Source organism: Myotis davidii, unplaced genomic scaffold, assembly GCF_000327345.1.
Source record: "Myotis davidii unplaced genomic scaffold, ASM32734v1 scaffold197, whole genome shotgun sequence".
Classification (NCBI taxonomy): Eukaryota; Metazoa; Chordata; class Mammalia; order Chiroptera; family Vespertilionidae; genus Myotis; species Myotis davidii.
In genome coordinates this window covers 3585703-3603519 of record NW_006291549.1, presented here as the reverse complement: position 1 = coordinate 3603519, position 17817 = coordinate 3585703, and the positions used below count along the sequence as shown (strand labels likewise).

Genomic DNA, 17817 nt, shown 5'->3' with positions numbered 1-17817 from the left:
AAATCTCCCCAGCTATTGACCACATTACTTTTTGAGATGTATTCTTAAAAGTATGGGTCTTAGGAAGACAGCAGCCCGGTGAATGTGCATAACCAGACTAACCAGCTAGTAACCAGCATCAAATCTGTCAGAAAGACCACCAGCTGTGTTATATTTATAAAATTTATATATATATTTAACTCACCAGCTATTGACCACATTACTTTTTGAGATGTATTCTTAAAAGTATGGGTCTTAGGAAGACAGCAGCCCGGTGAATGTGCATAACCAGACTAACCAGCTAGTAACCAGCATCAAATCTGTCAGAAAGACCAAACCAGCTGTGTGGGTAAATCCACGGTCTTCCTGAAAACCAGCACCCAGGAAGTCTTCTACTTAGAATACATCCAGCTTTTCAGACTCATTGCATCTTAATCCCATGATCTCAACTGGCAGCAGTAAAAGCAGAAAGGTTGGACCTGGCAAACAAAGGCAGCTTTGGCCATATTGCATATGTAGACGGTGTTAAGTGGCAGCAGAAGGCACATTGTGGGTGCTTTTTTTGTCTGTTTCTGACACCCCTAGAGCTGAAAATGTTAAGTTGCCTTCATCAGTCATACTTGAATACTGTTATTATATATTAACTAGATGCCCAGTGCACGAAATTAGTGCAAGGGGCTCGGCTCTTGCAGACCCAGCTGCCTCGGCCGACCCTCGCAGCTCGGGCTTCGTCTGGAAGGTTGTTCTGCTGTTTAGTCTAATTAGCATATTAGCTCTTTATTATACAGGATAATATAACTCTCCCCACTCCCCCATGAAGCTTTCTCTTTTTTAAAAAAAAAAAGTGGGGATATGTTTTACCAGGAGGCTGGCATGTTCAGTTAAGCATGGTAAGTTTCTCTTCTGATTAAATCTGAACTGAACCGAATCATCTCATTTTAGTCAGGGGCCTAATCCTTCAGTCATTTAGTTAAGAACTCTCAGCACATGTTCACACTTCTGCCACAAGCCCATGTTTCAAGGGAGATACACAGTTATCTGTTTGCAATGTAAAGTTGAGGATTCAAAAAAACAGAATATAGAAAGTCAGATTAACTGACAATTTGCAGACGCGTGACATCCAGCTGACAGGATGCATATACATGAAGTATGGCTGCTACTGAATAACTGTTAGCCAAACCTAAAAACTTCCACTTTGCATCACGATAAACAATTGGGTAATAGATAGACTCATCATAAGAAAACTGGGTTTTTTTAAGTTCCTTTTTTTTTAACATATAAGCCAACGTAACCATTCAACACATATTTACTGAGCACGTACTATTTGCCAGGTGCTGTGAACAAATCAAAACTCTGCCCAAATGAGTAGATTATTAATCTACTAGATATCACAACGCATTTGCAGAGACATACCCAAGAAATGGGCTCGAACAAACTGACTCAGAAGAGATCTTTGCACCCAATAGGTGGTATGGGAGCTCAATGTTGGCAAATCTTGGGATCTGAGACCTGCCTTAGTGAAGTGAGTCTTTATTCGTTTCCCTCAGGGTGCAGGGGATGGGAACAAGAGGAAGACGTCCATTCAAACCTTTTATCTGGCAGCCCCTGCCTGGCTCTGAGCTCCTAAGCTGAGATCAAACGAACCCCTTTGAGAATTTCTGTGTGGGAGCCATTTGTATCTGTGTATATGAGATAGAATTGTTCAGAAAATTAAGTTCCCAAAATAGCAAAGCAGGTGACCTAAAATGAGAAAGAGCACTAGCTCTCCAGCAGGGCCGGCCTCAGGTAAGGGCAGCGCAGTGGCCCTGTTGCTGAGGCAGTGTGTGTTACATCTGACACCTGCTGGGAGGATTTTTGATTTGTAAAATCCCAGTTTTGCCTGATCTTGATTAAGTTACCTATTTTTTTTTAAATCAGAGTCTCAAAAAAGACAAACATTAACTGTAAACACTATTAGACTTTGGAAACTGAATCACAGTGTTAACCGAGAAGGGAATCTGTGAGTTTCCTGCAGCGTGCTTCCGGCCCTTCCTTCTTCCTCTCCCCTAAAGGGAAAGTAAACTGAATAGCTTTTCACGCAGCAGGCACTCCAGGCACCACACACACACACACACACACACACACACACACACGCACTTCCTTCTTTGTTGTGTGTTAATGTTGTTATGTTCATAAACACTTCCTGAGGGACAGCCTAAGAAGGAAGCACTGGGGATGGATGGATGGATGGATGGATGGATGGATGGATGGGTGGATGGATGAAAAACAGCATCCCTGTCCATGAGGGGCCCAGAGACTAGCTGGGGAGATGGCCAGTAAAATGCCTCTGAGGTTCTGTGATAACTGCTGTGACAGGCTAGGGATCAGGGCGCTGTAGAGAAATGGGCCAGGGTACTCTCCTCACCCAGAAATGGGGCTGAGGAAAAGCTTCCTGAAAGATAAGATGCCTAAAGCAAGAGTCTAAAAGGAATAACACAAGCAAATAAGAAGTGTGGGGCATTCCAAATCCTGTGAAGGATACATTGGAGGAATGCTTGCAATGCAATTGAAAACTGGGAGACCAACTAAGAGGTTATAATCCACATCCAGGCTGGAAAAGTTGGATCTAAAGTGGTCAAAGGTAGAGTCAAAAGGGACGTGGCAACTATTGGATGAGAGTGAGTGTTGGCTGGAAAATAAAAATCCAAACAGCAGAGCCAATTCCTAGGAAGAAAGATGATGGGTAGGGTTTGAGGCATGTTGAGTGTAACCATCAGAGGGACTTCCAAGTATATAGATGCTCAGAAGTTCATTGGGTAAGAGGGCCTGGGCCAGAGATCTGAATTTGGGAATCATCACTGTGCAGGTTAGTGGTCCACTAGGTGCTATGAGAGAATGTGAGGATGAGGAAGAGAGAGCAAGGAGGGAGTCCGGAGGAATAGTGACGTGGAAGATGCATTCTCGGAAGACCTTGACAATCAAAGAGGATTTCAAACAGAGGGGTGAGGAATATCAGATGCCACTGGGACATCCAATCACATGGAGGCAAAGGTGGCCGAGGGAAGGTTTAGTGGAGTTGTGCTGACAAATGCCAGATGCAGAGATAAGTAGTGAAAAAAGGAACCATAGGACACGGAAGTACCAGCATAGACCTGTGTTTTTCCAGAGCCTTTTTTAATCTCTAGTCAACAGAAAGTTGAGAGAAACTTGAGCATGAGTCTATGCTGAGGGGAAAGGGAAGGAGTGAAGATAGAAAAAGATGGATTAGGCAAAGACCCTGGAGAGGAAAGAAATTAGAAGAAATAACAAAATATTGATCTTTAAGATGTCAACTTTTGAAAAGCATTGGAAATCTTCCAAAATATTTATGAAAACACTCTATTTCCAATGATAAAGTAACTGCTGGGAGAGATCTTAGAACCAATTTACATGTCGACAGATCTGCTCATTACATGTGATTCCGAAGGCTATTATGGAAAATTATTTTTAAAATCCTTAATAGGGAAATGTGGCTGCTTCATTTCATTATATGATGTGTTTGGGCACCACTTGAGATACAGTTATATATATATTCTCATTAATTACAGGGACTAGTCCTTTGATTATGTCTATAAATATAACTGCAATTAAATTATGTTAATCATTTTATTAGGTGGCACATTCACAAAACATTTACTAAAGACAGTTTACAAAATGCTTCATGCCAGCACTAGTTTCATTTCCATTAATATCACTGTAGTCTTATAATAAATGGTTTTCCATGATGCTTCACAAAAATTAGAAAAAATAATTTAGAGGCTGCACTTCAAAAACAGATGTAAGGATAAATGAACTCTATGTTCTTGGAGTTTATTGTTTAAGATGAATTTATTATTTTTAATGTTTAGCTTTTAAGAATAAAAATCAGACCCGATTCCATTAGGTGAATCTGCTGCCCTACGTGGACAGTGTATAGAATGGAAAAGGAGTTTGTTCCTTCAAGCTGCGAGGTAGTGTCTTGATTCCACTGTTCTCTGATACCCTGCGGGAGGGCCGCACCATCAGAGCATGAATCTTAAGTCCTTGTCTCTTGTCTGTCTCTGGCTCTAGGCTGTTAACTCTGCCGGGGTACCCCCTGGGTCTGCCTTACTCCCCACACGCTGCCTGGTGCCGAGCAGGCTCGGTTAATATTTGCAGAGTGGAAGCTTGTCTGTCATTTGCACTGACTTTAAAGGAAGGCTCGGACTCCCTAGGGAGCTCCACTGCAATTCAGTGAGCGCATGTGATGGGCCAATCATTATTCCAAGACACTCCTTTAGGCAATCAAAGATGGCAGAGAGAAGGTTCCTTCCCCAGAGAGGCCTGCCCTCTGGTGGGGAACTCAGACCTGTGGGCAGCAAACTGAGAAAAGGGCTGTGACAGGGGTACAGTCCAAGTGCCATGAGAACGATGATGGCTTTCCACCTGGGAAGGAGGGGTGTGGGAATCGATGGAGAAAGCTGCACGTTGGGCCTTAGGCCTTGACCATGAGGAGCCCAAGCCCAGCTTCCTGCTCTGCTCTCTGCCCTGCTCACTGCGCTGCCTCCTCTAACACTAAGGCTCCTTGCAGCCCTCACCTTGGAGTCCCAGGTGATGTGCAGCCAGGGGTGATGGTGCGCCCCTGTCTTCCGCCTCTGGAATGTGAATGTCTAGTCCACCCCATTTTCTCCTGTTTACCTCCAGAAAGTGCCTGGGGTCCTGTGGACTCTCAGCCCCACTGGACTCATGGACTTGGGTAGACCTGAAAGGATTTATTTTGGGTCATTAGCCAACAAGAAGCATGTTAGAGAGTTACAACCTCATCTGTTTGCCTGGAAACCACAACCAGGATTTATTGAGTCCTACTGGGTGCTGGGGATAGGATGGTAAACAAAACTGACAGAAACCCTGTCCTCCTGGGACGTGGCTACTGATGGAAAGCAACAAACGATGAAGAGTGATAAAGATGTAGTCCATTAGATGATGATAAATGTGGATAGGAAATGCTGAGAGAGAAACTGCAAATGTAAACGGGCTGCTCGGAGAAGCCTTGAGGAGATGGTGACGTTTGAACAAATACTTGTAGGAGTTGAGAGGGAGCCCAGTGGATCTCTGGAGGAAGAACATTCCAGGTAGAGGCACCAGCAAATGCCACCGCCCCACAGTGGGATAGCGCACAGTGTTTCCTAGAAATAGCGCGGCTGGAGCAGGAGAGCTAGGCGAGGGGCGGGGGAGGCAGGGTGGTCTCGATGCATCTCCCTGGATAGAACTTACAGATGCTTTTGAAGACTTTGGCCTTCACTCTGACCTGGGGAGCCACTGCCAGATTTTGCACCGAAAAATGAGTGGCATGATCTGATTGACTGATTACTAAGGATGCCGGGATGAGGTCAGCCTGGGGATGGAGAGGTAAAGGGGGCAGGGGAGATGAGCTAGGAGACTAGCAGAATTATCCCGGCCAGATCTGATGCTGCGGAGGGAGGGGCGGGGGGTGGGGGATACAGCTTCAGAAATATTTTTAAAATAGACACAATAGGCTTGCTCATGGATTGCGTATGGGGTGTAGAGAAGGAGCCCAGCATGACCCCAAGGTCAGAGTTTGCTGTTGCCGCGTCAGTTCTGTTGCCTGGCTTCTCGGGTTGATGAGGGGAGGTTTGCCTGACTAGCGTCTGTGCTTCCAGAAAGAATAAAAAAGTCCAGGAACAAACAGAAGGAAAGTTCAGGTGCACTTTTGCTCTTTAAGCTACAAAGACAGACGCAGGAAAGGCAGAACTGACAGCACAAAAATAGATTCAAATACGCCATGTTCAAGTTTCCCCTTCTGTTCCATTTTTTTCTTTTCTTCTCCCAAACCGAGGCCTCTCATCAAGGTGCCTGTGGGCGCCCCCTTTGCTGCTATAGATCCCCTTCGCCCCACCTCCCTGTGTGGCTGATGCTCAGATTGTTCTGCGTCAGCCAGGAGCTCATCTGGTCGCCAGCCCCAGGCTTCCTTTGTGACACTGCCTGTTCTGGGTGTGGTGGGGACGATGTCAGGAATTTCCAGGGGCCCGTTCGATTAATTATCGGCCGAACAGAAGCAAAATCCATCTCCTTTGGGTGAACAGACCCTCCTGCGTTTGTTTTATGTGGCAGCTTGGGGCTTCTGTTTTCCATCAGAGTGATTGAGTCAAAGATTTTAATTCCGGTGGTTTCTCAAAATTTGTTCTTACTCACATTAGGCCCTTAAGTTTGGATCCTTTCCTGCCACCCCTTGAGCGCTGCTCTCCAGGAGACCTCAGCCGGTATTCTCTTGCAAATTGCAGACCAAAGTGAACTGTATTAAAATTGCCACTAGGGCCCTGGTGGCGTGGCTCAGTGGTTGAGTGTCGACCTGTGAACCAGGAGGTCACAGTTCAGTTCCCAGTCAGGGCACGTGCCCAGGTTGTAGGCTCCATCCCGGTGGGGGGGCGGCAGTGGCAGCCAATCAAGAATTCTCTCTCATCATTGATATTTCTATCTGTCTTTCCCTTCATTTCTGAAATCAGTTTTTTTTTAAAAAAAATTTAATTGCCACTAAGTTTTGACAGAGGTGCCTCACGATTTAAACAGAATTTGCTATTTTGAGATTTTAAGTGTATAAATATCTGTTGCTCGTTAACAATACAACACTTTCAGGGTTTACACTGAAACAAAGTATATTTTTTAAGGTTGCCTTAAAACATGTTTTTAAAATCTCTCCTTCACTCTCTTCGAAAAGTACTCAAAAAGGTCTTGATTCTTTATCCCCAGGCACAAAACTAACCTGTTCCTAGCTCTCTCGTCGCTGCCTCCTTGTGGGCATCAACCTTTATGCCAATGTGGAATCCGGGCCTAAAATAGTGTATTGAAGCAATCCCTTATCAACTAAGTCTCCTGCCCCGGAGGCTGCCTATCGTCGATTCAGTTTTGAATGTCAGTCTTTTTTATTTTCAGTAACTTATGGGAAGAATGGCCTGTCACTCACTTCCACAGTAATAACGCTTTCCGGAGTAAATTCCTGATCACTTACTGTGTCAGCAGCCATCTAAACCCATGATGTGTGTTAACGCATTAGAGCCTTCCAACAACCATGTGAGATGGGTATTCTTACGATCCCCGTTTTGAAATTCAGAGCCTGAGTTTTAACAGAGAGGAGTTAAAACTCTGGGAGGTAAAAATCACTCAGTTCTTTGGAGCCTCCCCGGATCCGTTGTGTGGCCGCAGTAGTTTCTTGCGTTCTCTGCCTGCACAGGGGATGGGGAAAAGCTGATCGCATCTTTCCTTTGTAAGGTTGCAAAGGTGTCAGTGTTTAAAACACCGAAGGTCAGCTCCATCACCTTGACCTTCTCAATTTCAGGAAGATGTAAAGGGATCCTTTTCCTAATCAGTTTTGGAACTGACTTTGCAGGACGCACTGAAACCTGAACCCCAGTCCGACACGGTCCCCGGGACGCTTCACCTGCCAGGTCAGGATGTGGCTTATTCCCTAGCCCTGCAAGTGTGGACTGAGAAGGTGAAGATGGCAAGGGTCCTCCTGGAGCAATGCAAGGCCACGTCACCCTTGCCCCTGAGCTTTCTGTTAGTTCCTTTTTCTTTTTCCTTTTATTACAGATTGCGTTTAATGCCAGGCATGTGGTAAGCCCCTTCCACAGGTTTTCACTTAAACCACGCATTGGACTCATGAGCCAATGCCATCGGAATCCTTATTTCATAGGAAAACTGAAACTTAGAAATATTCAGGAACTCACCAAAACTTAGCCAGCAGAGCAAGGAAGAAAGGCGAAGCTTCAACTCAGATCTACCTGCTTTCAAGTCACATCCATTCAATCACAATATTGTGCTGTCCCCGTCACACACACGCATGCACACACACACACACACACACACACACACACACACACACATACGTGCACCCTGCTTAATGTCCTCCCCAGCTGTGGCTTTAGGCTGAACAGGTCCTAAAGGTGTGTGCCTTCTGACCCCCAGGGTCCCTTTGAGAGTCACAGGTCCTGTGATGGCTTCTGCCCCTGCTCACTCTTGTCCTATCAACCTCTTCCTCAAAAGGTGCCCTGTGGTGATCCCAGGGGTGTCTAGTGATCACTTCGTCAGGTGCTGCCCCCCATCCTCAAGGAGCACCCCGGGTGCTACATTCTGAAGCTGGACCTGCAATTGCTGCTGTTTTAGAAACTGGTCTTTAAGGTTAGTCCTGCTCGGCTGTGGAGCAGCCATTGTCAGCACTCAGAATGCAGAATGGCGATCAGGGAGGCTCAAGGGGACAGGTTGAGCCAGCCTCTGCAGCTTTGCCTCAGGCACACCCAGAGGGTTAACCCTTTGTGCCGCCACCACAGAGCGTGTGGAAAAGTGGTGACACTCTAGAAAACTCCAGATGACCTGTTAAAATGTTTGAGAACCTACGAAATCCCAAATCTGCGATCATTTCCTACCCTATTCTCCCAGACCTCCTTTAGAAAATCTGGGGAAACCATCCCATGCGTGACGGTGACCATCGCCCTGACGTTTTCTGGCACAAAGAGTGGCTGACCCCTCCCATGCTTTGGGTCTCTTTTATAAACATTTCTCTCTGAGACGGTTCCGGTGACCACAAGCCATACGGAAAATAGCTGGTTTCTATCGACCGCCTCTGCCAGGATTCATGACTTTGGGGCGTTACTTGGATTGGACGATTTCAGGTTTTATTTCCACGGGCTTATTTGTTTCCTCTTTGGAATGCTTTCTTGCTTCGTTACTATTTTATATATAAGTTTTAAATAGCAGCGATTGATCATCTTTATGTCATAACGCTGCTGACTGTTCCCAGTTCAAAGAAGGACCCTGAAACTACAGAACGGTTTTATTAGTAGAAGCATCATCTCCTGCAAAGTTTCAGAGCTTCCTTTTTCTCTTCTGAGCTTTTTGGTAGATGACCCGAGGGCTTCTTGGGAGTTTCTTCTACAAGAAGTACCCCGTGTAGGCTGAAGTCAGGAAAGGGTCCTGCATCCACACTTCCTGGGCAACCTCCAGACAGTCCCAGCCCCCAGCCTACCTCCTCCTTCTTTGAATTCTTTATCTTTCTCTCCCTTTTCTTCCCTTTCTTGTTCCCTTTTACCTCCTCCTTTTCCTAGTCCTCAGACTTTCTTTTGTTTCCAGTGTTTCTTCCCAGAGTTTCCCTTGGAGATTAGATAGAAACAACTATACGCCCAAAACTTTTCAGCATGGTGAACCTAATGCCAGCCTTCAACGTCCCTCGGGGAGGGACATCACGCCCATCACTTCATCCATCTTCCTCATGCCTCGCGAAGCCCCAGCCACAGCTGACCTCTCTCCATGCAGTGCTGTCCTTCCTTTGAGGTGCTCCTCTGGAGCACATTCATTGCCAAGACTAAGGTGCTCACCCCCTAGAGGCTGCCTCCGTGGTAGCAAGGCCTCTAGGATTGTGATTAGTGGGGCGTGTGAGCAGAAAGAGCTCGGTCCCCTGTCACTTTCACCACTGGACGCAACTGATCTCACTCTCCTTCACAGCTTCGGTTGCTCCCAACCAATTACACGAGTCACCACTATGACCACACCCCGTGATTTCCACTCCTGGTTGGGGGAGGGGTGGGTGCCAACCTGCCATCCTGGGAGACTCGCGAAGAGAAACGCTTTTGGTTGGATTTGGTTAGGTGTTGGTCTAACTGGAAAAGAAGAATGAGATCCCCTGTTAATATGCTGCTAAAGAACCCAGCTACCAAACCAGAGAGGTGGTGGTGTTTTCAGAGTCATGAATAAAGCAATAATCAGTTTTAAATAAGGTTCCTTTGTACCTTGAATATTCAGGGGGTGGGGAGGACAGCAGAGGGAAATCGAGAATTAGAGAAGAAAGAAAAACGTATTATGGTTCACTAATCTCTACACTTTTGCATGCTTTTTTTCTCTGCTTGTTGCATGCACTTACCCATTAATTATGTCAATAATGGAAAAGAAATGAAGCATTATGCTTGTGGTACAGCTGTTTAAAATGATTACTTTGAGACTGGTATGTTTTCCAGCACCTTTCTCTGTGCATCTCATCACCAACAGACATCGCTTGCTGTGCTCAGTTGGTCATTCTTCGCCCCAAACCCTCCCCCCCCAAAAAAAATGGAATCAGTTGCCTCCCTGATGCTTTAACTGCAGCTGACGCAGCTGATTCGGAAAGCTCTGATGCTTGCTCCTGACTTGTTCAGATACTGCAGTGGTCATTATGATACACATCTGAAAACCAAATTCAAATCAAAGGATCCCTAGGCATGACCTTCCATGGTCAATGCCATTTCTGGGATGAGCATTTAACCCCAGAGATGCGGCTGTGCCCCTAGAGCCACTCTGTCTTTGGAGTTGTTTTGGATCTCGCAGCAGGGGGAGTTTTGGAGGGGATCGGTGCTTTGTCAGCCGCTGGGAGGGAGAGAAGAGATCCAAGGGAAGCCTTTCGTCTATGGGCTGGCAGCTTGAGATTCTCAAATAGAGAAGTGAGCTGAAGAACCCACACAGGTAAGGGAGCCCTTCCTGCAGGACACGGGCTCGGGGACTGGACAGGAAGGCGAGGGCACTGTGACAACGCGGTGGACCTGAAGAAGCCGCGGGCCTGCTTTGCCACTGCTTCGCCATTTGCCACGGGCCTCTCTTCATTTTCCTCCTCATCCTCTTTCCTTCCCACCACTTTCTCTTGCTTCAGGGAGGTTCAGAGAAAAGGCTTCCATTCTCCACAAGATTGCCAAGAAGAAGTGCCAGGTGGATGAGAACGAGAGGCAGAATGGGGCTGCCAATCACGTGGGTGAGTGCAGGGAGACCTGGTCCAGGGCCCTTCCTGGAGTGCGTGGAGGGGAGCAGAGAGCAGGGTCCCGTGCACCCCTGACTCAGCACCGACACAGACCCCTGCAGCTCAGCCCTGTCCCGAGTGTCGGGCAGAGTCCAGTGTCCCTGGTGGGTACAGGCCATGGGTAGACACTCTGTGTCTCCTGCCCTAGGGGAACGCCAAGAAGAAGAAAATGATTCTGTGAGGAACCTGGAATAAAGCCAGCTCCTAACCCAGGCATCTCCCTTGAAGACTAGAAAATCACTTTACTTTAGGAATGCCACATAAAGAGGACACACACACCCCCACCCATCATTGACTATTTAACAAGAAGTAAGAGAGCACCTCTTCTGAAATTCTTGCCTGTTAACCAAATTTTATACGTATGACATCACCTAAAGCACACCCACCGAATTACCAGCTTGTTTACTTGGTGACTCCTAACTGAGTGGCAGGGTCCCTGCCAGATGCCACAGCCTCCCCTTTCTCTGGAAGTCCGAAATACTACTAGCCCAGGTCTTTTCTGGCTAACTTTTTCTGAGCGCTGTGTGGCTAGATGAGGACATTCAGGCATCTTATCTTAACTTGGAACATGTTCCTCCTCTCCCATCTGTAACTGTAATAGAGCTCTCTAATTCTAAATTCAAACTAAATTTAGCCTAATCTGGATCTATGCTATAAATGATGCCATTGCCCAAGATACTAAAATTATCTGCAGACAAAATCCAACAGTGTTGCATTCAAAATACATGTGACTCCTTAGAAGAGTTTCTGTCTCTCCTGTTAACCTTACTTACAGCTCAGGGGAAATCTTTGGCCAAGAAATAGTCAAGATGCTATTGGGTATGAAGGGAAAGAAAAAAAAAGCTGGAAGGACATACACTAAAATATGAATAATAGCTACTTCTTGGGGTTGGATTATGAATTATATCTTTTTTTCTCTGCTTGTTTATGCTTCTGTGAACTCGGACTAATTATTTGGAATTAACATATCTTGCTTTTGTATTCTAAAAATGCAAAGCCACAGCACAAAAGTCTAACTGCATAGGCTGAGTTTTGCTTCTGATATTTAAGTTCAGTTACACAAGCTATTTTTCTGCACCACTTGTTGATTTTTGTGGAATAAGGCAGCTTGCAGTACAAGACTTAGATGCCTGGGTTCAGTCCCAGTCCTTCTCCTAATAACTGGCTGACCTTAGACTTGGGTTGAACCCTTCATGAGAAGGTAGGACACATAACTCCAAGGATGCTCCTGAGCAGACTGGGTCTCTGAACAACATTATAACTAAAAAAAAAAAAAAAAAAAAAAAAAAAGTTACAAAATCTATGTTCAAAATCTTTTCAAAGTTTTTTCACACGTTCTTTGGTGCTGAGACCCCAGCCTGCCATGTAAAAGCACGGCATTAGCTAAGACGTACTCGGCTAGGTATCATGCCTGGGAGGTTGTTTATTCTCATCTATTCATGTCTTTTCTTGGGCATCTTAACTCCATTTTGGTACCCAGCACCCTGCATTGCTAGGGTCAAGTTTGACCATTGCAGGCCTATCCTAAAGTTGTATTACTTCAGCCAGTAGACTCCCCAAAGCAGAGTTTTTCTTTTCCCCCAGACTTAGTATTTTTTAGTTTAGTAAATAACTGGGCCAAGCTTCTGGGATAAACTGGCCTAGCCACACACAGCAGATCATCACATGCATGTCACTGTCACTACTAAAAATATGGGAAGATAAAATGAATTTGAATTTCTATGGATTTCCATATGTAAATATTTTATGCCTCTATATTTCACAAGTAAATACATAAATGAACAAACATTTCCCTATGACTTCCAAAATTTGGCCACTTCAAATCCAACAATTTTTGTGTAACTCTCCAATTACTTTATGTGATGTTTTACCAGCGAGAGAAATTGTTGGTTCTTCTGAAGTTGCTAGAAAAACAAGCATTTGATACTCTGTGAGCAGCCTGCCACTCTCGTGTCTGATACCGATGGGTATTCTGGTGCTCCCGGCGGCGCTGACACTGAAACCACACGGCTCCATGGTCTCCCGAAGTCCAAGACTCTACCCAGCAGGGCCAGAGGGTCTGGGGAGCTCCTAACCTCCTCCCGCTGAGGGCACGGCAGACCTGGCTGGTGCCTGCACAGCTCGCCTGGCGCAGGAGGGCTGAGTCTGCTAGAACGCTCAGGGAGGAATGGTACAAACCTTCGCCGCTTGGTGCAACCCCAGCCTGATCTCCCCTCAGAAACTACCATCCATCGTCTGTCTCCCTTGGCCAGTATTTTAGGTGTTCTTTCCAGTATGGCCCTTACCCCATTGATGCCATTTGCTTTCTTTGTGTGTGTCCCCATTATGTCACAGAAAAAATCGAGCTCCCCAACAGCACCAGCACAGAGGTTGAAATGACGCCATCCAGTGATGCTTCCGAGCCCGTGCAGAACGGCAACCTCTCCCACGGCATTGAAGCTGTGGAGGCCCAGGTACGGCTTCTGGTCATGGCCTTTCTGGGCTGCTGGGGTTGGTTTTGCGTGTGATGTCCTAGTAGAGCAGCCCGGAGCCCACCTTCTCCCTGGTACCCAGCTCCCAGCGGGGAGGACCCAGGCCAGGTCTTACTTGTCTGTGTGTGTACTTCCCAGCACCAGCCCAGGACCCTGCGTGCATCACACTCTCCATGTACTGAACAAATACACATATTCTCTAAACCAGGGTTTCTCGGGGTGAGGTTGGAGGACTCATGCATCAAATCATAAAAATATAGATCCTGCCCCCTCCGGTGTGTCCAGTGGTTAGAGCTTCAGCCACACACCAAAGGATTGCGGGATGGATTCTCAGTCCAGAGCATGTACCTGGGTTGCAGGTTCATTCCCCAGCCCTGCTTGGCGTGTGTGGGGGAGGCAATTGATGTGTGCCTCTCACATTGATGTCTCTCTCTCTCTCTCCCTCTCTCTCTCGCTCTCTCTCTCTCTCCCCACACACACACTCTCTCTAAAAATCCATGGGGAAAAAATATCCTCAGGTGAGGATTAATAACAACAACAAAATGGAGATTCCCTGGACCTGATGAAACAGGACCCCTGGGAAGCAGCATTTTTGGACTTGCTTCCCAGGTGATTCATAATGCATGATAAAGTTAGATAGCTGCTGTGGTCTGATCTTTTCTCTGCCTTTAAGGTGAGGATTAACAGAGACACCACAGGTACCACACCTCCATGAGCCCTGTTTGGGCTCCTGCAGCTGAAAGTAATTAGTATTGTCTGCCCCGATTCAGTGGTGCAGCCAGGGGACATCTGTTTGACCTGGTGGTTGTACCCTGTGCCACAGATGCGGTGCTGGGCACTTTATATGTGTTCTCACCTTTAAAGCCCACAGCCGAACCCTAGCCAGTTTGGCTCAATGGATAGAATGTTGGCCTGTGGACTTGAAAGGTCCCAGGTTCGAATCTGGTCAAGGGCATATGCCCGGGTTCAGGGCTCGGTCCCCAGTGTGGGGTGTGCAGGAGGCAGCCAATCAGTGATTCTCTATCATCATTGATGTTTCTATCTCTCTCTCCCTTCCTCTCTGAAATCAATAAAAATATTCTTTTTAAAGTCATTTAGTGTCTCCACGTTAGATGTGTTTGAGAAAGCTAAAGCTTCCCAAGATGAAGAAACCCAGGATTACCTCGCTTGTAGGAGGCAGAGCTGAGGTCTGATCTCAGGACCGTCCAAATATAGCACCGGCACTGCTTCCACCGCGCAGCTCTGCCTCAGTACCGCAGTGGCTCAGAAAGGCAGGCAGAAAGGAAAAGTAGGTGGTACTTGTCAGGTCTCTGGGTCTCATCTGGAATTTCTGAGGCATGGAGTCCCAAGCTCGCATTTTAATCAGGCACCTAGGCGGGTGTTTCTCAAACTTTCATATGCTTATGCATTTCCTGGGGGACGGTGTTAAAATTCAAATCTGCTGTTGTAACGAGCTCCCCGCCATCCTGATGTTGCTGGTCGAAGGACCACACTGAGTAGCACTATGCTAACGTCTGAGACCCACTTCTCTAGGCAGGACTTTCCCAGTGAGCTGAAAAGCTTATGGTGCCCTCAGAGGAGCCCAGCTGCGGTGATGCAGCCCAGCACGCTCTACCCCTGCATCCCAGGATGCACTGCGGCAGAGGGGCCTGCACTTAGGAAACATGCTAATGCAAGGAAAGCCTCTTCGCATAAAGGAGAGTAAAGATGTGGAGCATAGGTCATATACCTATTGGTCATTTGAATGTCTTCTTTGGAAAGATATCTATTTAAGTCCCTTTGTCTATTTTTTAACCAGGATTTATTTTTAACTTTTTCTATTGAGTTGTAGGGGTTCCTTAAATATTTTGGATATTAACCCTTAAAAATATACGCCTTGCAAACATTTTCTCCCATTCCATAGGTTGCCTTTTCATTTTGGTAATTGTTTCCTTTGCTGTGCTTTTCATAATATATACTTAAATCTTCACATCATACATGTTAAATATATAGGATTTTATTTGTCAGTGATGCCTCATGAAGCTGGGAATATCAATAACTAAAGGAAAGGATAAGGAAGCACCAGCTCTTTCTGCCCTTGTCTCCTCTGTCTCTGAGCTCTCACCCTCCTGCCCAGAGCCCTGTGGTCCCTCCGCATTAGCTCAGGGGTGAGCTGGCAGAGCGGCTTATGTCCACATGGATAAGCAGCATGTGGCAGCAGGAGCAAGGCCCCAAGGACATCTGGTTGCCCTTGGTGACGGCACAGTCACAGGTGTGTGGAGGGCAGCCTGGTCGCTGTGTCTCTCCATCTGGCTGGCAGAGGGACATCTGTGCCCCCCACAAGGGAGCACCTTGCAACAGGGAAGTGAGAGAATCCCAACTGATCACTCTCTGAGCAAAGCTACAGCCCCCAGGTCTCACACAGGGAAACAGGACAGATTTGTTTCTCCTGATATGCTGAGAGCTCAAGGACAAAGAGCCACGACCGGGACCGGCTGGCTGCCGAGCGACCTGGTAGTGAATTCCAGATCCACCAAAACAAGTTACCTAACCTCACGTTAGTTTCCTCATCTGCAAAGTACAGATAATAATAGTACCTGCCTCGTTAGGGTTATTAGGAGAGTTACAGAGCTAAGTACTTCTATTTATATTATAAGTTCATACTTACCATATAAGTTGCTGTGGTCGCTATGAAGCGCACTGACCATCAGGGGCAGATGCCCTAATAGGAGCTGCCGAGCTGCAGTGACTTGGCAGCGGCAGTTTTCGGGTGACGCACCCCGGAACCAGAGAGGAGGGAGCCCGATTCCTCACAGGGCCGCATGATTCCACCTTCAGCCCTGGGCTATGTTGTTGCTGGGGCACTGTCGGCCCGAACCTGGTTTACTGCACACACCCTGTACAACAGCACCTTTGTAGAGTGCCCTCTCGCACTCCGGGACCCCTCAGCGGATGTCGTAGAGCTGGTTTGGGCCCAATCCCTGCAGACCAGGCCAAGGGACCCCACCTGCCTGAGGGACCCTGCTCATTCCACAGACCCCCTTTGAGCCATAGCACCACTCCAGGTGCAGCCTGCTGGGGAGGGACCGTGGGAGGTTGGCTCCAGGATGTGTCTGGCCTGTCTTGCCCAGTCCCGCCCTGGTGGCCACCTTCTAATTAATTTCCTTTCAGTGTGCATGAATCTGTGTACCAGGTCACTAGTGTATATATATGCTTGGGGTAGTCAGGGTGTAATAAGTAAATAAGTAAACCTTTGTGGTAGGTAAATCATTGTGGTCCAGTGTCTGTACAAAATGCTCTGGGAGGAACGTATACTAGTAAAAGCTTCTTAAAAGAGGTAACATTTGAGCTGGGTATTGATGGGTGAGTAGGAGTTTGTCTCTCAGAGAAGGAGGAGATGACCAAGAGGAAAATATGTGCAAAGGTGTAAAACTTTAAGAGGGTAATTCATGGTTAGCAATTGGTGAGAAGGTCAACGGAACTGTAAGGTGAAGAGTGAGGAGAGATCCACCAGGAAAAGTAAACTGGGCTGAAATTCTTCAGCTGTTTAATTAAAAAGTTTGCAGTTTCAGGGATGTGCTAGGCACTGGAGATGCTCACATCTTCGCTCTAGCAGAGCGAGAGACGGCGACGACAAACCAAGATACAATTCCTGGTAGCTATAAGGCCATGAAGAAAGTAGAGCATGATGATGCAAGAGAGGACCAGCGGAGTGGCCCCTTTAGGTTGGGAGATGAGGGAAGGCTACACCAAGGAGGTGGTGTTTGAACCGGGGCTGAACTCCAAGGAGCCAGCCAAGGGAACAGCACCCACAGAGGCAGAAATGAGCTTGGCTTGTTTGCGGAACAAAAAAGTCAGCGTGGCTACTATTTACAGGCGGAGGGAGTGAGGAGCGTGGCAATGAGGTTGGACAAGAGCCACTTCCGCTTGGCCCACCTTGTAGATGATGATAAGGAAGTTCACTTCCTTCTAGGGCAGCAACAAGCCATTGGAGGCTCCCAGATGTGACCTGCGCTGATAAAAGACCCCTGGGGCTGTGGAGTGGGATCGGATTTGGGGGCAAAAGGTTTTGTAACAAGAGTAGAGCAAAGAAGTCGCTGCAGGAGTTGAGCTGATGGTGGCGCAGACCAGTGCAGTAGACGTGGTAAGGGGAAGTGTGTGGATTGGGAAGGGCATTGTAGGCACCCCCAAGCAGTCTGAACTTCCCCTGTTGGGGGAGGGGGACGGTGGCAGCATCGGGTTTGTAGATGGGAAGCTAGCTCTTTCCGAACGGTTAGGAGGCCAGCGTGGAAGAAGGCTAGATACATATCAGTGAGGTAAGAGCCTGTGGGTTCAAGGATCAGCAAACTATGGTCCGTGGCCAAATGTGGCCTGTACAACCCATGAGACAGAAGTGTTTTTACATCTTTAAATGTTTTTCTTTTAAAAAAAGAAAGAAAGAAAAGCAGCATATATGACAGAGACCATATGGATTACAAGGCCTAAAATATTTACTCTCTGGACCTTTACAGAAAAAGTTTGCCCACCCCTAGTTTAGACCATCTGCAGTCTTTAAAAAGAAAAAAAGGAAACGAAGGC

General features: G+C 46.9%; 1 protein-coding gene across 7 annotated transcripts in view; it reads left to right on the top strand.

Annotated features, from left to right (window-relative positions):
- Positions 1-17817, top strand: part of SLC24A2 (solute carrier family 24 (sodium/potassium/calcium exchanger), member 2) — a 226149-nt gene that overhangs the window by 173933 nt on the left and 34399 nt on the right. For 6 of the 7 annotated variants that reach the window (XM_006764934.2, XM_006764935.2, XM_006764932.2 and 3 more), the window contains 2 exons: positions 10646-10744; positions 13124-13242. In XM_006764934.2, the coding sequence (XP_006764997.1) occupies positions 10646-10744; positions 13124-13242 (218 nt within the window). The remainder of the gene's footprint in view (positions 1-10645; positions 10745-13123; positions 13243-17817) is intronic. The other variant, XM_006764933.2, reaches the window with a different exon arrangement.